Source organism: Heterodontus francisci, chromosome 20 (genome assembly GCF_036365525.1).
Source record: "Heterodontus francisci isolate sHetFra1 chromosome 20, sHetFra1.hap1, whole genome shotgun sequence".
Classification (NCBI taxonomy): Eukaryota; Metazoa; Chordata; class Chondrichthyes; order Heterodontiformes; family Heterodontidae; genus Heterodontus; species Heterodontus francisci.
This window is the reverse complement of record NC_090390.1, coordinates 83,839,857-83,867,673: the sequence shown is the minus strand read 5'-3', so window position 1 is coordinate 83,867,673 and position 27,817 is coordinate 83,839,857. Positions and strand designations below refer to the sequence as shown.

The 27,817-nt window shown below is 45.3% G+C and overlaps 1 protein-coding gene across 1 annotated transcript in view; it reads left to right on the top strand.

The window, feature by feature from the left end:
• Positions 1–27,817, top strand: part of LOC137380792 (phosphatidylinositol 4-kinase type 2-alpha-like) — a 49,916-nt gene that overhangs the window by 7,693 nt on the left and 14,406 nt on the right. Inside the window, exons 2-8 of the mRNA XM_068053148.1 lie at positions 10,073–10,273; positions 11,655–11,786; positions 15,162–15,315; positions 18,159–18,220; positions 20,852–20,951; positions 21,710–21,843; positions 24,629–24,688. Coding sequence (XP_067909249.1) covers positions 10,073–10,273; positions 11,655–11,786; positions 15,162–15,315; positions 18,159–18,220; positions 20,852–20,951; positions 21,710–21,843; positions 24,629–24,688 — 843 coding nt within the window. The remainder of the gene's footprint in view (positions 1–10,072; positions 10,274–11,654; positions 11,787–15,161; positions 15,316–18,158; positions 18,221–20,851; positions 20,952–21,709; positions 21,844–24,628; positions 24,689–27,817) is intronic.

The following is a 27,817-nucleotide window of genomic DNA, read 5'->3' as shown; positions in this document are numbered from 1 at the left end:
CTGGAGTCGATGTTGAGGACTCCCAGGGCAACTCCCTCCCTACTGTAGACCACTGCATCACCTCTGCTGGGTATGTCCTGTCCCACCGGCAGTGATTGCAGTGTCTGGGACATTGTCTGTAAGGTATGATTCCATGAGTATGACTATGTCAGGCTGTTGCTTGACTAGTCTGTGGGACAGCTCTCCCAACTTTGGCACAAGCCCCCAGATGTTAGTAAGGAGGACTTTGCAGGGTCGACAGGGCTGGGTTTGCCATTGTCGTTTCCGGTGCCTAAGTCAATGCCGGGTGGTCCGTCCGGTTTCATTCCTTTTTATTGACTTCGTAGCGGTTAGGTACAACTGAGTGGCTTGCTAGGCCATTTCAGAGGGCATGTAAGAGTTAACCACATTGCTGTGGGTCTGGAGTCACATGTAGGCCAGACCAGGTAAGGACAGCAGATTTCCTTCCCTAAAGGACATTAGTGAACCAGATGGGTTTTTACAATAGACAATGGTTTCATGGCCATCATTAGACTAGCTTTTAATTCTAGATTTATTAATTAAATTCAAATTCCACCTTCTGCTGTGGTGGGATTTGAACCCATGTCCCCAGATCAATACCCTGGGTCTCTGGGTTACTAGTCCAGTGATAATGCCACTACACCACCGCCTCCCCTGTTTGAAGACACTTGATGTTTTCCTGTCGGGGAGAAAAAAAAAACACCCAGCTCACCTCACCTGGGAGTTTTGCTAGTGCTGTTGAGGGGGGGTTTAAACTAACTTGGCAGGGGAATGGGTTACTGAGTGGAGGTACAGTAGGGGTGATGCACAGTCAAATATAGAAGAGAAACTGAGTCAGTCTGGAAGGCAGAGCAAATATAGACCTCTTAAGGCACAAGTGAAAAATGCAATGCTGGATTGCATCTATTTTAATGCAAGGAGTCTTGCTAGTAAGACAGTTGAATTGAGGGCGTTGATTAGCATGTGGGATTATGATATTGTTGCTATCACAGAGACATGGTTGAGGGAGGGGCAGGACTGGCAACTCAATATTCCAGGGTGTAGAATCTTTAGGTGTGACAGGGGAGGAGATAAAATAGAAGGTGGCATTGCACTGTTGATCAAGGAGTCAATTATTGCAGTAAGGAGGGATAATATCTCAGAAGGTTCTTCAATTGAGGCCATATGGGTAGAACTTAAAAACGAAAAGGGGGGAGTCACTTGGCTGGGAGTATACTATAGGCCTCCAAACAGTTAGGGAGCGATAGAGGAGCAGATATGTAGACAAATCTCAGAGGTGTAAAAATAATAGGGTAATAGGGGATTTCAACTTACCTAATATCAACTGGGATATTCTTAGTGTAAAAAGCTTAAAGGGGGCGGAATTCTCAATGCATTTTGAGCTTTTGGAGCCAGTACGTAGAAAGTCCTACAAGAGAAGGGGACCTAATCGTAGGGAATGAAGCTGGACAAGTGGTAGAAGTGTTAGTGGTGGAGCATTTCGGGGATAGTGACCATAACTCTGTAAGGTTTAAGGTAGTTATGGAAAAAGACAGAGACGGGCCGGAAGTAAAGGTATTGAATTGGGGGAAGGCTGGTTTAAATATAATACAGGATCTGGCCAAAGTGGATTGGGAGCAGCTACTTGTAAGAAAGTCTACATCAGACCAGTGGGAGTCATTCAAAGAGGAAATAGTGAGGGTTCAGAGCCAACATGTACCCGTTAAGGTGCTGGGTAGGATCAACAAGTCTAAGGAACCCTGGATGTCATGGGATATCGAGGATTGGATCAGGGGAAAAAAAGGAGGCTTGTGGCAGATTCGGAGAGCTGAAAACAGCGGAGGCACTAGAGGAGTATAGAAAGTGTGAGGGGGGGGGGGGGGCGGTACTTATAAAAAAAAAAGTAATTAGGAGAGCAAAGAACGGACATGAAAAAACACTGGCAGGCAGGATTTTCCTTTATCTTGCCCAAGGTGTTTTATAAGTATATTAAGGGCAAGAGGATAACCAGGGAAAGAGTGGGGCCCTTTAGGGACCAAAGTGACAAATTTGTGTGTGGAGCCGGAGGACATAGGTGAGGTTTTAAATGATTACTTTTCATCTGTGTTCTCCATGGGGAAGGACGATGTAGGTGTAGAGATCAGAGAGGGGGATTGTGATATATTTGAACATATTAGCTTTGAAAGAGAGGAAGTATTAGCTGTTTTAGCGGGCTTAAAAGTGGATAAATCCCCAGGCCCAGATGAGATGTATCCCAGGCTGTTATGTGAGGCAAGGGAGGAGGTGGCAGGGGCTCTGACACAAATTTTCAAATCCCCTCTGGCCACAGGAGAGGTACCAGAGGATTGGAGGACAGCGAATGTGGCACCATTATTCAAGAAAGGTAGCAGGGATAAACCAGGTAATTATAGTTTAGTTTAGTTTAGAGATACTGCACTGAAACAGGCCCTTCGGCCCACCGTGTCTGTGCCGACCATCAACCACCCATTTATACTAATCCTACACTAATTCCATATTCCTACCACATCCCCACCTGTCCCTATATTTCCCTACCACCTACCTATACTAGGGGCAATTTATAATGGCCAATTAACCTATCAACCTGCAAGTCTTAGGCCGGTGAATCTAACATCAGTGGTTGGGAAACTATTGGAAAAAATTCTGAGTGACAGGATTAATCTCCCTTTGGAGATGCAGGAATTAATCAGGGATAGTCAGCATGGCTTTGTCGGGGGAAATTGTGTTTAACTAACTTGATTGAATTTATTGAGGTGGTGACTAGATGTGTAAATGAGGATAAAGCAGTTGATGTAGTCTACATGGACTTCAGTAAGGCCTTGGACAAAGTCCTGCATTGGACATTGGTTAAGAAGGTAAGAGCCCATGGGATCCAGGGCAATTTGGCAAATTGGATCCAAAATTGGCTTAGTGGCAGGAGGCAGAGGGTAATGGTCGAGGGTTGTTTTTGCGAGTGGAAACCTGTGGCCAGTGGTATACCACAGGGATCGGTGCTGGGACCCTTGCTGTTTGTAGTGTACATTAATGATTTAGACGTGAATATAGAAGGTATGATAAGTAAGTTAGCAAATGACACGAAAATTGGTGGTGTCTTAAATAGTGAGGAGGAAAACCTTAGATTACAGGAAGCTATAGATGGGCTGGTAAGATGGGCAGAGCAGTGGCAAATGGAATTTAATCCTGAGAAGAGTGAGGTCATGCATTTTGGGAGGACTAGCAATGCAAGGGAATATACAATGGATGGTAGGACCCTAGGAAGTACAGAGGGACCTTGGTGTACTTGTCCATAGATCACTGAAGGCAGCAGCACAGGTAGATAAGGTGGTTCGGAAGGCATATGGGATACTTGCCTTTATCAGCGAGGCATAGAATATAAGAGCAGGGAGTTTATGATGGAGCTGTATAAAATGCTAGTTAGGCCATAGCTGGAGTACTGTGTACAGTTCTGGGCACCACATTATAGGAAGGATGTGATTGCACTGGAGAGGTTGCAGAGGAGATTCACCAGGATGTTGCCTGGGCTGGAGCATTTCAGCTATGAAGAGAGACTGAAAAGGCTAGGGTTGTTTTCCTTAGAGCAAAGACGACTGAGGGGGGACCTGATTGAGGTATACAAAATTATGAGGGGCATTGATAGGCTAGATAGGAAGAAACTTTTACCCTTAGCAAAGGGGTCAATAACTAGGGGGTATAGATTTAAGGCAGGAGGTTTAGAGGGGATTTGAGGAAAAATGTTTTCACCCAGAGGGTGGTTGGAATCTGGAACGCACTGCCTGAAGAGTTGGTAGAGGCAGGAACTCACACAACATATAAGAAGTATTTAGATGAGCATTTGAAACGCCATAGCATACAAGGCTACAGGTGAAGTGCTGGAAAATGGGATTAGAAAAGTTAGGTGCTTGATGGCCGGCGCAGACACGATGGGCTGAAGGGCCTGTTTCTGTGCTGTATGACTCTATGACCTCCTTCTGTACCTCTTTGAAGAAATCCTGCAAAGATCCAGTGTGGGAGAGCTAAAATCCCTGGTGCTGCATAGCTCCTGAGAAGCTGAAAAAATTCCTGAGATTCAAGTATGTGCTGGTGGAAAAACCCTGATGCCACATTTTTCCTGGAAAGCCTACTAGAATAATTCTCGACATCTCTAGAATGGATTGCTTCTGAAACGATCCCAGTGACCCGTCTCCGTATGTCCAAATGCCAGACGAGAAAAAAAGGACAACTGACCTCCTTCCATATCTTCTCTCTTTTGTCAAGAATTAGCAAGTTTTTGGCCAAAGTATTCTTTTTTTGTCTTTTTTGTAGCAGACCTCTGTAGAGAGAACTTCTGTTTTGTTTTCCCAGTGTGAGTGTAATTGGGGAATTTTAAAAAGGGAACTTTCATATTTCAATCTGTGTTAATGCTTTGCTTTGTTACTGGTTACATCTTTTTATAATAAACTGATAACTTTGTTGTTTATTAAAGAAACCTGGTTGGTGTATTTTATTCTGGGATTAAAAAGCAGAGTATATGATTGGCTGTATCAGTAACCGGGTAAACATTTAAATGTGTTGTGACCTGTGGAGAAGTGGAATTAGAAAAGACAGCGCACTCCTTGCACCTTGGCCATAATAAAACCTGGCTACCCGAACCGGACTAGACCCGACTGCATGTCGGGTTCAGGTCAAGTCGAAATCCAAGTCCCAGCATTTGGAGTCGGGTCGGGCTGGACGGTGCTGCTTCCGGGAAGTCACGGGATCAGGCTTACTCATGATTTCCCACAACTCCAGCTGCAGGAATAGCCTGCTGCTGGAACGGATGAAGGATATTCAGGTCGGGTGTGAAAAAAAATTAAAGGGCTCGGGTCGGGTTTAGATTGGCAGTGGTTGGGTTTTAATTTTATACCAGAGGCAGGCTTTAGGCCGTAACACTGTCTGCAGCCTTTGTCATAGTTGACCACATCATCTTTTCCGAACGCCTCCACTGGGTGGGACTGCACTTGCTTGGTTCCATTCCTATATATCCAGTTGCAGCCAGGCAATTCCCTGCAATGGCTTCTCTTCCTGCTCCCATGCCATTACCTCTGGTGTCACCCAAAGATCTATCCTTGCCCCCCACCTATTTCTCATCTGCATGCTGCCCCTCGGAGGCATTATCCGAAAACAGTGACATTTTCCACATATACACTGACACCCAGCTCTACTTCACCACCACCTCTCATCCCCTCCACTGTCTCTTCAGTACTGGATGAGCAGAAATTTCCCCCAATGTAAACTCCATTCCCTAGCCACCTACTCCACCCCTTTTCCTGACCATGTGCTGAGGCTGAACTGGAATGTTCGTAACCTTGGTGTCATATTTGACCCTGAGATGTATTTCTGACCACACATCACTAAACACCTATTTTCACCTCTGTTACATTGCCTTGTTTCAGCTTATCTGCTGCTGAAACCCTTATCCCTGCATTTGTTACTTCAAGACTTGACTATGCCAACATTGTCCTGGCTGACCGCCCAGGTTCCACCCTCTAAATTTGTACTTAAAACTTTGCTGCCTTTTGTCCTAACTTGTACCAAATCCTATTCACCCATGACCCCTATGCGCGCACTGACCTACATTGGCTCCCAGTTAGCGCTTTGATTTTGAAATACTGATCCTTGTTTACAAATTCCTCCATGGCCTTGCCACTCTTATCTTTTATAATGTCCTCCAGCGATACACCTCTCCAAGATATCTGTGCTGTTCCAATTTTGACCTCTGGCACATCCCTGATTATAATTGCTCTATCATTGGTGGATGTACCTTCAGCTGCCAAGGCCCTAAGCCCTGGAATTCCATCCCTAAACTTCTCCACTCTCTTTGTGTCTCTCTTTAAGGTGCTCCTTAAAACCTCCCTCTCTGACCAAGCTTTTGGTCACCTGTCCTAATGTATCCTTATGTGACTCGGTGTCAAATATTGTTCGATAACATTCCTGCGAAGTGCATTGGAATGATTCATAATGTTAAAGATGCTATGTAAATACAAGTTATTGTATCCCTCCAATGTCCTTCCAAGGCAACAATCACATACTTATGAACATGTGATACTGCCAAAGGAATCTTTGGTAGAAACCCTGAATCCCTTTGTAGCCTGACAGTGCCTTATAGTCTGTTCTCTAATAAACTAGTGGCTGGCAGCTCTGGGATTGGAATCTGGGGTCATCAGACCATGAAGTGTTTAAATTCTCTGTCCTCTTGGAACATCAGGCTGCTGTGTAATGTAGTAGAATTATCTTGTTGTAGCTGACCCATTGTGCCCAGTAATCCCTCGCTCAGTTGCTAAGCGATTTTTGGAGAGAAGCAGAATTCTAATTTAACACCTCACTTCCCAACAGGAAGTTGTAAAGTGAAATGCCTAAATCAGAAAATGGTGATTGGTGTTTTACTGGAAATAAACTCAAGGTCTCGGCCCCTGTGCGCATGATTTGTTTTCTCTAAACCAGTGCTTCTCAGTGAGTTCAGTTTATGCAACGTGCTTGAACTTTGCAAGAGCTGGCTATAAGCAAAGACCAGGGGAGGCAAATTAAGAACAAGGTGTAAAATCAGACAGATCCAGAGTAATGGAACGGTGGAATAAAGCACCAGTGGAGGGCTCTGAAATAGGTTGTTTGAATCCAAGGAACTGCCTAAGATGGTATGGTGGGATTAAAGTCTCTCAATGGTCTTGTCCCTAATGGACTTTTCCAGCTCCCAAAATAAAAATCACATGGAAATTAAATTTGTACTAAAGGAATTTAAGTGTTCATCTGATGCATCAGTTGGTAAATGTATTGTCCAGTTGGCTGCTGTCAACTGCGACAGGAATTGGGCCAATACATTTGACTGCAGCACTTCTTGAGAGGCACTTATCTGATTGCACACCATATCCTGCACGTCCTTGTCAGTGCTGGCCTTCATGGGCTCCTGATCACTCAGCATTTCAAATTCTTGTCCTTGTGTTTAAATCTCTTATGGTATTGCCACTCCATATCTGTTACCTCCTTTTACCCCCCCATGCCAGAATTCTAACTCTGGCCTCTTGTGCAGCTGTCCCCTGTGCACTTAGGACTGTGGCCTTTCACCACTTGTTCTGATAACAAAAGACCAGTTTGGTTTGAAGTAGCAGAGCCACTGGCAGAAGTGTTTCACCAAGGCTGGAGGCTCCTGGTGCTGTGGGAAGCTTCCTCTTCCTAATGTGCGATGGTTTGAAGTGCTATAACCTGCAAGGCTACGGACCAGGTGCTGGAAGGTGGGATTAGATTAGGCATCTAGTTTTTTTTCAGCTAGCGGCCACGATGGGCTGAATGGCCTCTTTCTGTGCCGTAACTTTTCAATGGTTCTATGGTTTCTATTGCGGTTGGGGAAGTTTTTACGTGGCCATTTTTGTGCACCAAGGATAAAAACGCTTGCACGTGTATGGAACTTTTCACTACTTCAGGATGATCCACGCACTTTACAACCAATGAAGTACTTTTTTTAAAAAAAGTATTTGTTACTGTTTTACTGTAGGAAACGTAGCAGCCAATTTGTGCACAGCATGCTCCCACAAACAGCAATGTGATGGCCAGCTCATCTGTTTCAGTAATGTTGGTTGAGCAATAAATATTGGCTTGGACACTGGGAAAAATTCCTCTGTCCTTCACAATAATGGCCGTGCTATCTTTTATGTCCAAGAGGGCAGGCAGGGCTTTGCTTTAATGTCTCATCTGAAAGACTGTATGTGGAGCCATAGCCCAGCAAGGGTTGCTCTTGAAGACATTGTGACAGAAAAGAAAGTTGATTTAACGGGTTCAGTCTGAATGTCCTGGTCAACAGTAGCAGGGTTTCAGCTTCATTACCTGGGAAGTTGCTGAGACTTGTCTGAGGTGCCCTATTTTCGAGAAGTTGCTTTGCATGTGCTCAGCCTGTGTACAAAGCTGCTGTCGAATGACCTTGCATGCTTGTGAGAATATTTACAGCGAGGATGAGCAAATGAATTATTTTGAGCTTCCGTTTAACAAAATGTAACTAGCCACTGATTGTGAAAGTCTCCTTTTAGATGATATGAATGCACACTTTCTTCCTTCTGGTACCTCCCCTCACTGGACGAGATGAGAAAGTAAGTACTCAGCAGGCTATTTGGCCAACTGAGACATCAAAGCCAAGCCTGATCCTGTCCTCAGATGCAAATTAGCTTAATGTTTTTTGTATGTCCATGCAATGAGTTTGCATAGCTTAATTATATAGTCCAGGAAGATCTTGTGATTTGATCCCTGACTTTGCTCTGGGTAGTGCTCTTATCTCGAGATCAGAAGATCGTGGGATCAGGTCTCACTCTTCAGACTTCACATAATCCAGGCTGACACTCCAGTCCAGTACTGAGGGAACACTGAATTACTGAAGGTGCCATCTTTTGGATGAGACGTTAAACCTGCCCTCTCCGGTAGATGTAAACATTTGAATAAGAGCAGGGGAGTTCTCCCTGGTGCCCTGGCCGATATTTATCCCTCAACCGACAGCATTAAAACACATTATCTGGTCAATATCTTGTTGCTGTTTGCAGGATCTAGCTGTGTGCAAATTAGCTGCCATGTTTCCTACGTTGCAACAATGACTGCGCCTCAAGAACGACTTAACTGCCTCCGAAGAGCTTTGGGGCATCCTGAGGTTATGAAAGACATTATAGAAATCTAAGTCTGTCTTTGCACAGTTGCTGGAGATTGACTTTTCTCCTCCTTTACTCCGGGGTACTGAGGCAGTCAGCTATCCAAAAATTCCTGGCATTGGTTGTGGATAGGATTGGGTTTCGGTGTGATTCCCCGCACACTCAAATAGCTCAAATATTTGCTGTACTCCAAGCTCATAGGTGGACATTGGTCAGTAGGGAATCATGGCCCAGCAAGTATAGTTTGGAACTTGGGCAGACATTCAGCAACCGGATGGCTGTGGTTTGAGCAGTCCAAGGTGTTGAATTAAAGGCTGACCCACAAGGAGCGTATCGTGTGACATTAAAGGCTATCGACTTGTCTGATTGTCCTGAATTGTATTGTTATCAATGCACTGAATTAGTTCAGTAATATATTCGCTGTAACCAAACCGTAGGACATATCAGTTTATATATATCGGCTTTAACAAACAGGAGTAGGTATAGATGCAATAAGAAGATGCAGTGATGAATGGACCAGAGTGAATGTGAAAAGAGTAGATTCATGCAAAACTTTTCTCTTTCCCCATTTTTCCCCAAGATGGGAGAGTAGAGGTTGCTACTTTGGCCTTGAATCCAACTGAGAAAGCACTTTAATGGTGTACTAAATTATAACCAGTGTGCCACTTCTAGTGGAACCATGACTGGACAAGGAGCATAGGTTCAAACTGCCCGTGGTGGACTTAGTACTGATATTGGTGATCCACACCTGAAATTAAGATAGGGTACTGGAGGAAAATAAATCCTCTGGGATCATTTAAGAAATGGCTGAGTTCATTTGAATGGATGAGCTTGGAATGGGCTGCCTTGTCTGTATATCTTGTGATATTTACATATTTGGTTTAATGGATGAAAACTGGGTTTGGTTTTACACTAGATTGCTGGACTGAGACTTGTCTTCAGCACATTGGTGATGGAGCACTTTTGTCTGCGTCATTGGATTCCAGAATGTGGTGCTTTTTGCAAAGCCACATATGGGGGGAAATGGGTGGTGCAGTGGACGAGGCCCTTACTTCAATGTATAAATCTAGCCCTGACTGGAATCAAAGCCTCACGCTCGCTTAATCTTGTGACTGTAAGGGTCTCCTTTCCATATAGGAGTGGGTCCACTGCGAACCTGGTGCTAAATTGGCAGTCTTGAGGCCGAAGGATGACTAGTTCAGAATGTTTTCTCACAGGAGATGTAGAGGGTGCGCTGCTGATGGGACCAGAGCATGTTGGGGCAATGTAGAGCGAGTTTTAGTCTGCTGCTGCCCTTGCTATATTTAACTTGGGTATATCAACATCAACTCCTTCAAAACCATTTTGATCTAAAGATTTGCTTTTTTGCCCTGTGTAAAGCTGTTCGAATATTGATGAGACTTAACAGGACTAATTCTTTCTCTTCACCTTCCCAGAAAATTATAGGTGTTTTTAAACCTAAAAATGAGGAACCATACGGTCACCTGAACCCTAAATGGACCAAGTGGCTGCAGAAGCTATGTTGTCCTTGCTGCTTTGGCCGAGACTGTCTCGTTCTCAATCAGGGTTATCTCTCGGAGGCTGGGGCCAGCCTGGTGGACCAGAAACTGGGGCTTAACATAGTACCAAGGACTAAGGTAGGGCACTGGACTCTGTGCTTTTTCTCTCTCTCTCTCTCTCTCTCCCTTTTTTCTTTTTCTTTGCTTTCTAAACCATAGACCTGTGCCTGAAGCATAGTGATGGCAGCGCTCTGGTGGCGGTGTGTCTGCAGGCTGTTTGACTGCATAGATAGGGCAGAATCAAGATGGTCACTCTTAATGGACTTCACTTTCTCCTTTCCCCTTCTCCTCCCCCACCCCCCTTCCCACTGCTGAGCTGTTTGAGAGCAACACAGTTATGAAATCTTGAGCATTGCTGGTCTCTGTGGCTGGACACCACACTTGATGGGGTTTTTATCCGCTGAGCCATCAGGAAGAGCTACCGAGTAGATCAAGCAGGTGGGCTGAGTGCTACTTTGTAGAGGACAAGTACCTGGGGCTGAAGTTGGTTGTCCTTTCACCGCGTATTATTGAGAATTTGTCAAAAGGCCTAATTCTAACTAGTGTCTTGGTAAATGACCATGATCACAGTGCTGCAGCACCGACTATTAGCAATGTGAGTATGTGCCCATCAGTCCCACGTGATGAGCTAGTTGCAATCCTGCCACTATTGCCAAATACAGCCTCAACCTTTCTGACAGGAAGAGAAACTATTGCGCAGATACTTGTGTTTTAATAGGGTGCCTTAACTTGATCCTAAGTGGCTTTAACCCTGACCAACAATGTAACCTGCTCAAACTCTCTTCCTCTGATTCTGGCCTTGTGGATGTTCTTCTCTCCATTTACCTCACCACTTCAGTCACATAGGTTCCATTCTCTGCAATTGATTCCCCAAATTCCCTTGCCCTTCCTTCCCTGCTTCAAGGTCACTGTTAAATCCCATCTCTTAATCAGTACTTTTGATTCTCTTCCTTTGGCTTGGTGTACGTGCGTTGGGTCATTTTCTACTATAAAGTTGTGATTGCATGGCAATTTTGGTTCCAGATATTGTCCCTTGCCCTTTTGTTTTTACTTAAGAGGAAGGAAAGGAGGTTGATTAATGTAGAATCCCAACCTGGTGAGTGTGATGGCTGGGCAGGTTGCAGGTAAAGGCCCAGGGGGATATGAAGCAGCAAGTTTGCTCAGGAACACAAATAATATGCTATTGCTTGTATACAGTACCATCACCAGTTACTTTTCCTTCAACCCCTCCCCCCACCACCTCTGAAACTTTCCAAATGTGCAACTTTTTGTACTTGTCACAGGTAGTATGCGACTTGCTACTCAGCAAATTGGCATCAGCATATTCCAAACACAGAGTTTGTGTTCATGGTAGAGCATTCCCAAAACTAAACTGAGAACTGTGCTAAAACCATTTGAGCTGTACTGCACGAGTCCAGGCTGTCCTCTATCTTAACTCTGTGATTCTTCCTTTCTCCAGGTGGTGTATTTAGCAAGCGAAACTTTTAATTACAGTGCAATCGATCGAGTGAAATCCCGGGGGAAGAAACTGGCTCTTGAGAAAGTGCCAAAAGTTGGACAGCGGTTTAACCGGATAGGTCTACCTCCTAAGGTACCAAGTTCTGCTTCATATTTTTTTTGTGTCCTGACGTTTAGATAATTTTTTTTCCTGCACTAAGTGAGGGTGTGTTTTTTTTTAGTACATTTTTCTCCCCATCTCTCCTGAAAGCATGGCTTCTGCTGGGAGGGCAGTTGGAATGGTGCTAGATGTCCTCAGTACACTGCCTCGTTCACCCATCGCCAGTGTGCTCGCTGACCTACATTGGCTCCCGGTCTGGCAATGCCTCAATTTTTAAAATTCGCTTGCTTGTTTTCAAATCCCTCTATGGCCTCGCCCCCTCCCTATCTCTAATCTCCTCCAGCCCTACAAACTTCCAAGCTATCTGCGCTCCGCCAATTCTGACGTCTTGAGCGTCTCCGATTTTAATCCCTCCACCATTGGTGGCTGTTGCCTGGGCCCCAAGCTCTGAAATTCCCTCCCTAAACCTCTCCCCCTCTCAGTGCCTTTCTCTCCTCCTTTAAGATGCCGCTTAAAGCCTCCCACTTTAACCAAGTTTTTAGTCTCCTGTCCTGATGTCTCCTCCTGTGGCTCAGTGTCAGTGTTTTTATTGATGATGCGCTTGTTAAGCCCTTTGAAACATTTTGCTACGTTAAAGGTACAATATAAATGCAATAAGAACAGAAAGTGCCAGAAATACTCAGCAGGTCTGGCAGCATCTGTGTAGAGCAAAACAGAGTTGACGTTTCAGGTCTGTGACACTTCGCAAGTTGTTTTGTCGTCAGCTGCCTTAGCCTTAAGCTCTGGAATTCCTTCCCTAAAAATCTCCACCTCTCGACACCTCTCTCCTCTAAGACACTCCTTAAAACCTAGGTCTTAGTCCATGCTTTTGACCAACTGCCCTAATATCTCCTTATATGGCTTAGTGCCAAATTTTGTTTAATGGCTCATGTTAAGTGGCTTGGGATGATTTACTGCATTAAAGGTGCTATATAAATACAAGTTGATTGGTGTATTGCCCAAATAGTTGTTCATGTGAGTCTAGTGACTTTTCACAGGCCATCCCATTGTGTGGAGCATGACCTTCCAGCTCATCTCTGTCCTCACCTGATTGTATATGTAGATTTCAGCAGGGGTCGAGGGTTGCAACCATAAATTGGAAATCTGGCTTTACTCTCTTCCATCTCCCTCCACATCCATTCATTTATTCAAAATTCCCTAATGGAGGGGCGCAGTAACAGCTCTATGGCTGCCCCAGCTGCCATAACTTAACATAGAACCACAGAAAAATTATGGCACAGAAGGAGGCCATTCAGCCCGTCGTGTCCATGCCAGCCAAAAAAACTAGCTGCCCAATCTAATCCCACCTTCCAGCACCTGGTCCATAGCCTTGACAGTTACAGCACTTCAGGTGCATGTCCAGGTACCTTTTAAAAGAATTGAATGTTTCTGCCTCCACCACTGTTCCTGGCAGTGAATTCCAGACACTCACCTCTGGGTGAAAAAGTTTTTCCTCATGTCCTTCTGATCCTTTTACCTTAAATCACCTTAAATCTGTGCCTTCTGGTAATTGACCTCTCTGCTAGGGGAAACGGGTCCTTCTACTCTATCTAGGCCTCTCATAATTTTGTACACCTCAATTAAGTCACCCCTCAGCCTCCTCTGTTCTAAGGAAAACAGCCCTAGCCTATCCAATCTTTCCTCATAGCTGCAACTTTCGAGCCCCGGCAGCATTCTTGTAAATCTCCTCTATACTCTCTCCGGAGCAATTATGTCCTTCCTGTAATGAGGTGACCAGAACTTGTGTGCAATACTGCAGCTGTGGCCTAACCAGCATTTTATACAGTCCAGCATTACACCCCTGCTATTGTATTCTATACCTCGGCCAATAAAGGAAAGCATTCCATATGCCTTCTTCACTCTATCTACCTGTCCTGCCATCTTCAGGGATCTGTGGACATGCACTCCAAGGTCTCTCACTTCTACCCCTCTCAATATGCTCCTATTTATTGTGTATTTCCTTGCTTTATTTGCCCTTTCCAAATGCATTACCTCACTCCTTCCATTTTTCTGCCCACTCAACCAAACCATTGATCTCTTTCTGGGGTCTACAGCTATCTTCTTCACTATCAACCACATGGCCAATTTTCATGTCATCAGCAAATTTCCCAATCATGCCTCCCACATTTAAGCCCAAATCATTAATATATACATAGACATATAACATAGGCCAGGGGTGGAAACTGGGGCTTTCCTGGTTTATATATGCTCAGCTAATCACTGCGACTCTGCATGATAGAGGGATGCTCCTGCTCCTGTTGAGTTCTATAAAAGGGAATTCTGCATTGTACTAAATTGTTACACATCGCTAAAATTCTAAATATCTATTCTTGCCTGTGCGAATGTGACATCTTTCGATACCTCTGTCCTCCACAGCGACTTAGAAACCACTTGGGGGTGGGATGGTGGGGGGAGGCAACCAGTTGGTGCAGGAATTCCGCAACATCAATAGGGCCCACAGTCCATCTGCAGAGGGTCACTGGCTGCCTGCCTCTTTTCTGCGGTCTTCTCAGTGCCCTGGGGTAGCCTTGAAGGGAGAGCAGGCAGTGTCCAGCAGTATGCTCAGGGCATTCTGTGACTGGGCACTGCAGGACATTGCCATTACTAGTGTTCATAAGACACAATCTAATTTAATGGTGAATGATTACTCTTGGTCTTTTATTGCTTTATTTTAAGTGCATTAGTTTAAACATACTACTCACTTATATTAACTTAAAGGGGCACTTGTGCTGATTCTTGTTGGATGTTACTGGGTGATTCAATGTCACCCCCTAATGAAGATGAGCATCTACTCATGATACTTAGTATTAACAGCATAGTAGCAGGCCCTTCAGTCCAACAGATCACTGCCACAATTTATGCTCCCGACAACCTCCTCCCACCCTTCTTCATCTTACCCTGTCAACATATGGTATTTCTTTCTCCCTCATCCGTTTATCTAGATTCCCCTTAAATCTCCTCAACTCCTTGTGGTAGCAAATTCCACATTCTCACCACTCTCTGGGTAAAGAAGTTTCTCCTGCATTCCCTATAGTATTTATTATATATTTACAGCCTCCAGTTCTGATCTTGTACACAAGTGGAAACATTTCTACATCTGTCTTATCAAACCCTTTCATAATCTTAGACACTTAACAGGTCAGCCTTCGGTTTTCGAGAGATAAGACCTCGATGTTGTTCAATCTTTCCTGATGGGTATGACCTCTCATTTCCGTTATCATTCTAGTAAATCTTTTTTCATCTTCCCCAGAGCCTGTGTAGAACGTGTAGTTTCTAATGGATAACCACAGCAGGCTGCTGGTGTGATCACTGAAAGAAATTGCCCAGCTTATAAATGGGATAAAATTTTGTTTTCCCACTCCATTCCAGGTTGGTTCCTTCCAGTTGTTTGTAGAAGGATATAAAGATGCAGATTATTGGTTGCGGAGGTTTGAGGCAGAGCCTTTACCTGATAAGACCAATCGGCAGCTGCAACTCCAATTCGAGCGGCTTGTGGTCCTGGATTACATCATCAGGAACACAGGTCAGTATTGTGCACCTTTTGCCAATTTCCTGTCCTCTTCTGAAGGTGTTTGCTCCTTGCTGGGGATAAACCAACAAGGGCACTGACTGCCTCGCTTCTAGTACCTTGTCAAATGCCATTCTTTGTGTGCACCTAGGCAGTATCTGCACCCTCTGAGTATGATTGGTAGTTTTGTTCTTTCCTTGCCCATTAGGAACTTTGAGGCTTCCCCTCCTTTGCAGCTATAGACAGAGGGAACTTTCATCTGCTGGTCTGGGCTGGATTGGACACACTGATCCTAGACATTTTGGTCCACATCCCCACATGCAACCCATCCTGAAATTTTAATAGGTCTTGTAGATCAGACAGGAGGATTAGTGGGATTGATGGAAGAAAGTTTCAGCTTGAAACAGAAAGCTGGAAATGCTCACAGGTTGGCCAGCATCTGCAAGAGATAGATTAATGTTTTCCAGATGGAAAGCTGGGAGTAACATTTTGACATGGATAGAAGATTGGCTAGCTAACAGGAAACAGAGAGGAGGCATAATTTTCTGGTTGGCAAGCTGTAACGAGGTGGTGTGCCACAGGGATCTGTGCTGGGATCTCAACATTTTACAATTTATATAATTGACTTTGATGAAGGGATCGAAGGTATGGTTGCTAAATTTGCTGATGACACAAAGATGGGTTGGAAAGTAAGTTGTGACAAGGACATGAGGCTACAAAGGGATATAGATAGGTTAAGTGAGTGGGCAGAGATCTGGCAAATGGAGTATAATGTGGGAAAATATGTAATTATCCATTTTGGCAGGAAGAATTAAAAAGATGCACATTATCTAAATGGTGAGAGATTGCAGAGCTCTGAGATGCAGCGGGATCTGGGTGTCCTAGTGCATGAATTGCAAAAAAATTTGCAGGTACAACATGTAATTAGGAAAGCTAATAGAATGTTATCATTTATTGCGAGGGGAATTGAATACAAAAGTAGGGAGGTTATGCTTCAGTTATACGGGGGATTGGTGAGCCTGGGTACAGTACTGGTTTCCTTATTTAAGGAAGGATGTAAATGTGTTGGAAGCAGTTCAGTAGGTTACTAGACTCATATCTGGAATGGGTAGGTTGTCTTATGAGGAAAGGTTGGACAGGCTAGACTTGTATCCGTTGGAGTTTAAAAGAGTAGGAGGCGACTTGATTGAAACATCCTGAGGGGTCTTGACGGGGTGGATGTGGAAAGGATGTTTCCTCTTGTGGGAGAATCTAGAACTAGGGGTCACTGTTTTAAAAATAAGGGGTCGCCCATTTAAGATAGAAATGAGAAGTTAGATTAGAAATGTAAGTTGCACTTAATGGTTTTACAGGGATTACAGTAACAAGTCATTCTTGGAGTTTGCCACTTTAAATCATCTTCAGATGATGAGACCGAATATGTAATCTGTGTTTATAGCCATGTGTCCTGCACTAGCAATCACACGTGAAATTCATTGGTGTTCATCAAGTGAGTATCTTTGGAACTCTGCTTCCACTGCCTTTTGAGGAAGAGAGTCATTGAATATTTTTAGGGCAGAGTTAGATAGATTCTTGATCAACAAGGGCGTGATAGGTTATTGAGGGGAGGTGGGAATGTGGAGTTGAGGTACAATCAGATCAGCCATGATCTTGTTGAATGGCGGAGCAGGCTCCAGGGGCTGAGCGGCCTACTCCTAATTCGTGTGTTCTAATTGTTGGGGAGCGGGATTGGTCATTTCGAGAGAGCTGTTCCCTGTGCCCCACGGATGCCTTTAAAACATCTTCCATGCTGACCTCAGGACATCCATGATGGCTGCTTAATACAACCATTACTCCTTGCAGTGAAGGGCCTAATACCTGTTCTAGGATTCTTCTGAGAAATTGGGATCCTCTGCAGACATCGGACCTACTCTGTTCAGGCATAAGATGTGGCCCAGCAAACTGCCATGATCTTTTCTTTAATAAGGCTTTCCATAACATTACCAACAATGGACATTTAATTCGCTGGTCGGTAATTTCGTGGGCCCTTTTGGTACTTTAAAAAAAAAAAAAAAATTATGAGTAGCATTGTCTTCAATTCCCAGGCACCTCTTCAGTATTCAGTGATTTGTGTCAGAGGTCATGCAACTTCCTCCCTTGTCTCCTTAAGAATTCTTAGATGCATCTTATCCGACCCCTGAGATTTATTCACCTTAAGGCTGTACAGCTGTGCTGGCACTAATGTGAACAGTGCTATACCTTACTCTGCAACATCCTCTAGTTCTCTTTACAGATCAAATATGTTACCTGACTCCTCCTTGGTAAAGACTGAGGCAGATGGCGTTGAAGAATGTACTTTGATGGATAGAGAGATGGTTTGGAAACAGAAGGGTCACAGAGTAAATTGATGCTTGTCAGATTGTAGGACTATGGGTAGTAGTATCAGTCTCAAGGATCAGCACTGAGACCCTTTATGTAAATGTGTTGGACTCGAGAATGAAAAAGCATGATATCGACGATGAAGAAAGTATTTAGAAGCTTTCTCCACACTGCCAGCCTCCAACACGCCCCCAACCACCCCTCTTTTTCCCCCCATCTCCCCAACCATCCCTAAAAAGCAAAGATCTTCTCCCAGATAGCTCAGTGGGTAAATTTCAGAGCCCAGCATGGTACCAAGCTAGTCAAACTGTGCAAGTTTTTTATGCTGAGCTAATTGATCTCCATTTGGAGTGAGTTGGTTCAGTTGACCTCGGTGCCTATGTACAGCATTTCCAGTTTGAGTCGGTACCTTTCAGCAGCAGAAGAGAGCAAAGGGGAAATTTTGGGGGATGGAGGGGCTAATAAACAAATGTTTCATCACAAATTCATTCTTTCCATAGATCGAGGTAATGATAATTGGTTGATCAAATACGACTGTCCTATGGATAGTGCCAGTTCAAGGGTGAGTAGAGCTGCTTTTAGTCTAAAAGATTTAGAACCAGTTTTTTTGTCTTTTGTGGGCAATGCAGCTGCATACAATGGAACTGTGCAGAACATGCACCTTTAAATCCACATTTCCTTTAATAAGTGGCTATCTCAATTGTTGCCAATAGATTTTGGTGTCTTGTCTTAGGAATTATCCACGAATAAGGCAACAGCACTAAGGGAAACTTGCATCTCGTGAGTTAGGACAAACCAGGCAATATAGTGTATAAGGGAAAATAGATGCATGGGGAGGTAATGGAGAAATACTGTGGCTTATTTAAAAAAATAAATAAACGTGCCATCAGCAAAGATTGTCTGGCTAAAAGCTACAAGATGGGAATCTGTCCTACCCTTGAGGGAGATTTTTGTACAGTAGATGGGGACCTTCAGCTGCCTTCCTTGGGAGATACCTGCCTCAGTCTCTTCCCTAGAGCTTTAAATGCATTATTCTTATTCTTTCTTACTCTCTCTTGAGCTTCTTCCTTATTCATTATAATACGTAAAGATATTGTAGGCCGGTGAAGAGGTCTCCTTCTGACTGGCATTGTTGGGAATGTGCTTTTGTATTATAGAGAGAAGCCTGTAGTCCTGTGTAAAAGTATCAATAAGAAGCTTGAAACATGAATCAAACACCTGAAGGTTTAGTAAGGGTTAAATACTCCAAAGTGATTCCTGACAACTCACCGGCCTGCTGACATCATCAGAGTGCACCAAGCTGTGCACATGCGCAGCTACATCTTGCCAGGACTTAGTGGCTCATCGAGTATCTGCACTAGGTCCTTCTTTGTGCGTGTCCAATAAAGCGTCATCGGGTATCCAGCCCCCTACTCGACTGGAGGAAGCGGCTGAACGGGAGACTTTGAGGTTGGAGTTCTCCCTCCTGGGCAACTTGCTCCAGGCCTCGATGCTTCCTCTCCTCAGCCACTCGCTCCAGACCTCGCTGCTCCGCCAGCTGATTGTTCCCCGCTTCACGCCACCCCGGCTCTAGCTGGCGCAGTTTCCCTCCTCTCAGCCAATCGCTCCTACGTCGCCCTGTCGCCCTGTCACCCCTTGCAGCCCCCCTTGCTTCTTCGGGCAGTGCATGGCGACTGATGAAACGTGGGAGGAGTGGCTGAGAAGAAGGAAGTGGCGCGGCCCAGAGCTAGCTGTTGGATTGTTGGGGGTGGGTGGGGGGGGGGTGGGGTGTGGTCGGGGAGCGAGTGACCGGAGAGTGGGGTGGCGTGAGCGTGGAACAATCGGCCAGGGAAGTCGGAGGGGAGCAGCAAGGTCTGGAGCGAACAGGTTGGGGGGGTGGTGGGGGGAGCAGACGGTAGGGAGGCGGGGAAGAGCAACCAGTGGGGTGGGAGCTAGTAGCTGCGTTCAGGTGAAGTCAGTCCTGGTTAGTTATATAAACGAATCACAATAACGATTGGCAAGACATTTTATACTCTGCCTGATTTCCTTTTCCATTGTTCGGGTGCCAATTCACTATCTTCCAATGGAAATTCAGTCGTAAAATTCCTTTTGTATTTAATAGGATTACTGGGATATTAAATGGATCTGAGGATTACAGTTAGTATCCTATAGCATATTCCTGGGCTTCCATCCAACTTTGCTAGAACGATCTAGCCATAAGCATTTCCTGTGATATATTGAGCAGCGCCATCTTTAATCCTGGCAGCTACCTGAACGTTGTAGACACTGACATTCCAGTTGAAGAGGCTGCGTTTGCGCATGTGCAAGTACTGTGCCACCTGGTGGTTGCGTTGTCAGCAAATGCAGCCTTAACACTCAGCTAACACTGGGACGTAAGATGCTGCCATAGAAGAATGCCAGCTTGCAGTTAGTTGATCTCAACTGTCTCTCTCCCTCCTTCTGATTTCTTCAAACCTCACTTTTAAGCTTAGCTAACAGGCATTTGCATCACCACCTCCATGACTTTAGCTTTTGGTTTTACGTTAGGTATCATTAGCTCAACATACCGAAGACTCGCAAAGGCCCCACAGCACAATCTCCGGACGTACCAAAAACAGCTTTATCTGTTTACATGTGCAGAAAAGAATAAAAATATAGATGAATCCATGAGACGATTACCACTGTCCAAGGCTGTTTTATATGGCGACAGTTAAAGCCTTACAGATTTCCTGCCCGCCACTGCCATGCAAAAGTGGCCATACTTGTGCGGGCTTAGGTGGTGAGTGTCAGCGGGCCATTTAGTTGGGGGCATTGCAAGGGACTGATCCCGTCTGCCTAATGTCCTAATGGTTGTGCATTCAGTGTGGTGGGAGGTGGTCACTGGATAGCCATCAGGAGTGGGAAACCAAGCAGACTTCTTTTTGTCCTCCATAACTAGGGGGCTGGTGCATGTTGTACTGCTCTACCATTGCTTTGCCTGAGATCAGTCAGCTCAACATACACTAGAAGTCCAACCTGGAACCTCTTGCTGCTCTGTGTATTGCAAATACTCGTGGCTTATTGTGGTTGACTCCTTGGAACGCTAATCAGAATAGGTTTAACCAGTTTTTATATTTAAAATACTGCACCTATAATCATGTAACACACTTAAAAGGGGCCACTGGAGATGAGCAGCCATTTGGAGTTTACAAGCCTCGGTTGTGTTTCCTTGTAGGATGCTGACTGGGTTGTAGTAAAAGAGCCTGTTATAAAGATCGCGGCGATAGACAATGGATTGGCGTTCCCTCTGAAACACCCAGACTCGTGGCGGGCGTGTGAGTAACTCAAAATTCAGACATAAAATGAAACAGAATTTTCTGGAGCTCTTAAAATCGTTGGGAGATTTGTATTTGATTTGTGATTTCGCTTCAAGTCTGAACATGACACATAAAAACTGATCAGACACATGGGAGGTTGGAAAGTGAAAGATGTGGCTTTGGGACATCAGTCGCGATATTGGATCAATTTGCAGTGAAACCGCTCAGTTGTGTTCAAGAAGGCAGTTCACCACCACCTCCTGAAGGGCAATTAGGGATGAACAATAAATGCTGGTCTTATCAATGACGCTCCATTGAATGAATTAAAAAAAAAATTATATAGCTGTCCCAAAGGAGTGTAATTAGATTAAAATTAACTCCAAACTAAAGGAGGAGGCACTTGGGCAGGTGTGACCAAAGATTTGGTAGGTTTTAAGGAGAGTCTTGAAGGAGAATTGAGAGGGTGAGTTAATGGGACTAAAAGTAGGTCCAGATCGTGCGTGTTCCAAAATACTGAGGGGAGGTAAGAAAATAGCCGAAGTAGTAACCAGAATCTCCAAAGATGTTGGCCCCAGTGCTCCTAGGTTGGGGCAGGGACAACAGGTGGCTACAGTTTCTGTGCTTAATGCTAACTAGTGGATATCTGCTGAGAATGGGACTCTGGTGAGTGATGCACTCCCATTGTCAAATGACCTCCTGCTCATTGTTTGCAAGCTTTTGCTTGTATTTAATGGGGCAGGGGCAGTTCTTACATGCAACGTTTTTATTTTTCACAGATCCTTTTTACTGGGCCTGGCTGCCTCAAGCAAAAATACCATTTTCCCAGGAAATTAAGGATCTTGTTCTTCCGAAGATTTCTGACCCAAACTTCGTGAAAGATTTAGAAGAGGATCTTTACGAGCTCTTCAAGGTCAGTCAGCAGCTAGTGACCTGTGTTTTGTTATTTATAGTAACTGTGATTGGGGTGGGGGTGGGCACTGGTTGTTAAGGAGCATCCCGATATTGTGTATGTGGCTGAGTAGTCAAGGTGCAGGAGCTCAGCAACACCTGCTCACTCTGGGGAAGGTGCAGAGAAAGAGGGGAACAGTGCCTACCTGAATGCTGTGGATGTACCTACACCTGACTGCAGTGGCTCACCACTACCTAACGGGCAATTAGGGATGGGCAGTAAATGCTGGCCTAGCCTGCGACACCCATGTCCCATGAATGAAATCGTAGTCATTTTTTAAAATTCAATGTAAAGTGTGAAAATGAAATTTTCAGTGCCCATTTGAACTGAGATAGAAGAAATCTTGCAATATAATCGATTCTGCTGTGCCAAAGTGAGATTAGTGAAGAGTGCATTTTGAGTTGCATAATACCAGAGTGAGGTATGGTGGTAGATCTGTCACTTGGCATTGAGAGGTTTATGGTGATGAATGAAGTGTTGCACAATTTGTATTGGTTTGCATGTCTTCTCCTTCCCTAGCCTCCCAGTGTTTTGGCACTATATTGACAACCCTTACAGTGTAGCCTTGTCTGCCACCTGCAGTAGTATCACATTTCTTTGGGTATAGAGTCATAGAGAGATACAGCACTGAAACAGGCCCTTCAGCCCACCGAGGCTGTGCTGACCATCAACCACCCATTTATACTAATCCTACATTAATCCCATATTCTCCTACCACATCCCCACAATTCTCCTACCACATCCCCACAATTCTCCTACCACATCCCCACAATTCTCCTACCACATCCCCACAATTCTCCTACCACATCCCCACAATTCTCCTACCACATCCCCACAATTCTCCTACCACATCCCCACAATTCTCCTACCACATCCCCACAATTCTCCTACCACATCCCCACAATTCTCCTACCACATCCCCACAATTCTCCTACCACATCCCCACAATTCTCCTACCACATCCCCACAATTCTCCTACCACATCCCCACAATTCTCCTACCACATCCCCACAATTCTCCTACCACATCCCCACAATTCTCCTACCACATCCCCACAATTCTCCTACCACATCCCCACAATTCTCCTACCACATCCCCACAATTCTCCTACCACATCCCCACAATTCTCCTACCACATCCCCACAATTCTCCTACCACATCCCCACAATTCTCCTACCACATCCCCACAATTCTCCTACCACATCCCCACAATTCTCCTACCACATCCCCACAATTCTCCTACCACATCCCCACAATTCTCCTACCACATCCCCACAATTCTCCTACCACATCCCCACAATTCTCCTACCACATCCCCACAATTCTCCTACCACATCCCCACAATTCTCCTACCACATCCCCACAATTCTCCTACCACATCCCCACAATTCTCCTACCACATCCCCACAATTCTCCTACCACATCCCCACAATTCTCCTACCACATCCCCACAATTCTCCTACCACATCCCCACAATTCTCCTACCACATCCCCACAATTCTCCTACCACATCCCCACAATTCTCCTACCACATCCCCACAATTCTCCTACCACATCCCCACAATTCTCCTACCACATCCCCACAATTCTCCTACCACATCCCCACAATTCTCCTACCACATCCCCACAATTCTCCTACCACATCCCCACAATTCTCCTACCACATCCCCACAATTCTCCTACCACATCCCCACAATTCTCCTACCACATCCCCACAATTCTCCTACCACATCCCCACAATTCTCCTACCACATCCCCACAATTCTCCTACCACATCCCCACAATTCTCCTACCACATCCCCACAATTCTCCTACCACATCCCCACAATTCTCCTACCACATCCCCACAATTCTCCTACCACATCCCCACAATTCTCCTACCACATCCCCACAATTCTCCTACCACATCCCCACAATTCTCCTACCACATCCCCACAATTCTCCTACCACATCCCCACAATTCTCCTACCACATCCCCACAATTCTCCTACCACATCGGGGCAATTTACGATGGCCAATTTACCTATCAACCTGCAAGTCTTTGGCAACTCTTATCTTGGCTTAAAGGTTGGAGAAAGAGAAGAGAGGGTACTGCATTGCCTAAACGCACAGGTGAAGATCATCCCAAGTTTGGAATGTTTGCCCCTTGTATCCTGAGGCAGACTGGTGGCACACATTTTGAGTAGCAAAGATATTCCTTCACTGTCCCCATTGACATAACTTCACTTGAAGAGTAGCTTCAGTGAGTAGAGTTGGCCACAAACTACTGCCCCCTATTCACTACGTCACTGGAATAGAATCTCATCACAGCAGCATCGAAGGAGAGGGTCTGCATTAACTGCTCCCTGCCTGCCTTTTGCCTGTAGTCTCAAAACATGAAAGATATTAGCTGGAGTGGCTGAGCTTTATTCCCCATCTAGTCTGTGCTGTATTAACTTGTTTTCCACCCCATACCCTTTGCTGTAGTGCAGTTCCCTGGATGCAGGTTCCTCTCTACAGCCTTTTCCTACATAGTGTCTTGACAGCTGATAAACTGTGGAGGCTTCATAGCAGAGTCCAATTCTACCTGTATCTGGTCTACATGTGCATTGGATAGTTTTAATTGCTGCTGTTCAGTGAATTGACTGTAGACTTCAAATGGAGAACTGGGGAATGTCTTTGGCAGTGAATTTTTGTTGAACTAGCACTTGTGCTCAGGGTATCAGGGTTTTGTTCTTCGTTAAAATGTTATTTATTTACTTTGCAGAAAGATCCAGGATTTGACCGGGGACAGTTTTACAAGCAGATTTCCGTCATGAGAGGACAGGTGAGCGACTGGGAGTTGCTTGTATCCTTTAGGCTATTTGTGAAGATTGTCTACCATGACAGACTAGCCATAAAAAGCCAGTGTTTCAGGAGAGAGGGAGGTTGGGGAGAATGGTGCGAAGGCAAAGGTTGGGGTTGAACTGCCTTTTCCTATTCTGATCACTTCTTGTCAGTCCAGTTTGAGTTTGGGGCCATGTGTGGATTTGACTTTTTTTTAAGCCCTCCCTACAAATTGGCCATTGTAAATTGCCCCTAGTGTAGTTAGGTGGTAGGGAATATGGGATTACTGTAGGGTTAGTATAAATGGGTGGTTCTTGGTCGGCACAGACTCGGTGGGCTGAAGGGCCTGTTTCAGTGCTGTATCACTAAATAAAAAAAAAAAATTATCATGTCAAACGTGGGCAAGGAAACCTCCTGCTGATTACCACCAACCGCCCCCATGTTGAACATCAATTGGAAGAAGCACTGAGGGTGGCACGGGCACAAAATATACTTTGGGTGGAGGACTTCAATGTCCATCACCGAGAGGTTCGGTAGCACCACTACTGACCAAGCTAGCCAAGTCCTAAAGAACATAGTTGCTAGACTGGGTCTGCGGCAGGTGGTGAGGGACCCAACAAGGAAAAAAACCTACTTGACCTCGTCCTCACCAGTCCGCCTGTCGCAGATGCATCTGTCCATGACAGTATTGGTAGGAGTGACCAATTGTGGAGGCGAAGTCCCGTCTTCACACTGAGGGTACCCACCATTGTGTTGTGTGGCGCTCCCACTGTGCAAAATGGGATAGATTTCAAACCGATCTAAAACAACTCAAAACTGGACTTCCAAGGGACGTCGTGGGCCATCAGCAGCAGCAGAATTGTATTCAACCACAACCTGCAACCTCATGGCCCAGCATATACCGCACTCTACCGTTACTACCCAGCCGGGGGATCCAACCCTGGTTCAATGAAGAATGCAGGAGGGTATGCCAGGAGCAGCACCAAGCATACCTAAAAATGAAGTGTCAGCCTGGTGAAGCTACAACCCAGGACTACTTGTGTGCCAAACGGCGGAAGCAGCATGCAATAGATAGGGCTAAGCAATCCCACAACCAACAGATCAGACCTAAGCTCTTCAGTCTTGTGGCATCCACTCATGAATGGTGGTGGACAATTAAACAACTAACAGGCGAAGGATTCTCCACAAATATCCCCATCCTCAATGATGGGGAAGCGCAGCACATCAGTGCGAAAGATAAGCTGAAGCATTTGCATCCATCTTCAGCCAGAAGTGCCGAGTTGATGATCCATCTCGGCCTCCTCCCGAAGTCCCCAGCATCACAGATGCCAGTCTTCAACCAGTCCAATTCACTCCACGTGATATCAAGAAATAGCTGAAGGCACTGGATCTGCAAACACTATGGGCCCTGAGAATATTCCAGCAATAGTACTGAAGACCTGTGCTCCAGAACTAGCCAAGCCCCTAGCTGTTCCAGTACAGCTACAACATTGGCATCTACCCGGCAATGTGGAAAATTGCCCAGATATGTCCTGTGTACAAAAAGCAGGACAAATCCAACCCAGCCAATTACCACCCTATCAATCTACTCCCGATCAGTAAAGTGATGGAAGGTGTCATTGACAGTGCTATCAAGCGGCACTTGCTCAGCAATAACCCGCTCAGTGACACTCAGTTTGGGTTTCGCCAGGGCTACTCAGCTCTTGCCCTTATTACAGCTTTGGTTCAAACATGGACAAAAGAGCTGAACTCGAGTTGAGGTGACAGTGACTGCCCTTGACATCAAGGCAGCATTTGATCGAGTATGGCTTCAAGGAGCCCTCGCAAAACTGGAGTCAATGGGAATCGGGGAAAACTCTCCACTGGTTGGAGTCATACCTAACGCAAAGGAAGATGGTTGTGGTTGTTGGAGGTCAATCATCTCAGTTCCAGGACATCACTGCGGGAGTTCCTCAGGGTAGTGTACTTGGCCCAACTGATCTTCAGCTGCTTCATCAATGACCTTCCCTCCATCATAAGGTCAGAAGTGGAGATGTTCGCTGATTGCATAATGTTCAGCACCATTCATGATTCCTCAGATACTGAAGCAGCCCAGTCGAAATGCAGCAAAACCCAAACAACATCCAGGCTTAGGCTGATAAGTGGCAAGTAACATTCATTGGACTGCAGTGGTTTAAGAAGGCAGCTCACCACCACCTTCTTGAGGGCAATTAGGGATGGGCAATATATGCTGGCTCAGCCAGCGACACCCACATCCCATGAACGAATTAAAAAAAAAAAAAAATTCATGCCACACAAGTGCCGGGCAATGACCATCTCAATCAAGAGAGAATCTAACCATCTCCCGTTGACATTCAGTGGCATTACCATCACTGAATTCCCCACTATCAACCTCCTGGGGGTCACCATTGACTAGAAACTGAACTGGACCAGCCACATAAATGCTGTGGCTACAAGAACAGGTCAGAGGCTGGGAATTCTGCGATGAGTAAGTCACCACCTGTCTCCCCAAAGCCTGTCCATCTACAAAGCACAAGTCAGGAGTGTGATGGAATACTCTCCACTTGCCTGAATGGGTGAGGCTCCAACAACACTCAAGAAGCTCGACACCATCCAGGACAAAGCAGCCTGCTTGATTGGCATCCCATCCACAAACATCCACTCCCTCCACCACTGACACACAGTGGCCGCAGTGTATACCATCTACAAGATGCACTGCAACAACTCAGCAAGGCTTCTTCAACAGCACCTTTCAAACCCATGATCTCTACCACCTAGAAGGATAAGAGCAGCAGATGCATGGGGATACCACCACCTGCAAGTTCCCCTCCAAGCCCCACACCATCCTGACTTGGAACTATATTGCAGTTCCTTCATTGTCGCTGGGTCAAAATCCTGGAACACACTACCTAACAGCACTGTTGGTATGCCTACACCCCAAGGACTGCAGTGGTTCAAGAAGGCAGCCCACCACCGCCTTCTCAAGGGCAATTGGGGATGGGCAATAAACGCTGGCCTTGCCAGCAACTCCCACATCCCACAAACGAATTAAAAAAAAAGTCCACAGATCCCTGAAGGCAGCAGAACAGGTAGGTAAGGTGGTTAAGGCATTAAGGTTGCTTTCCTTTAT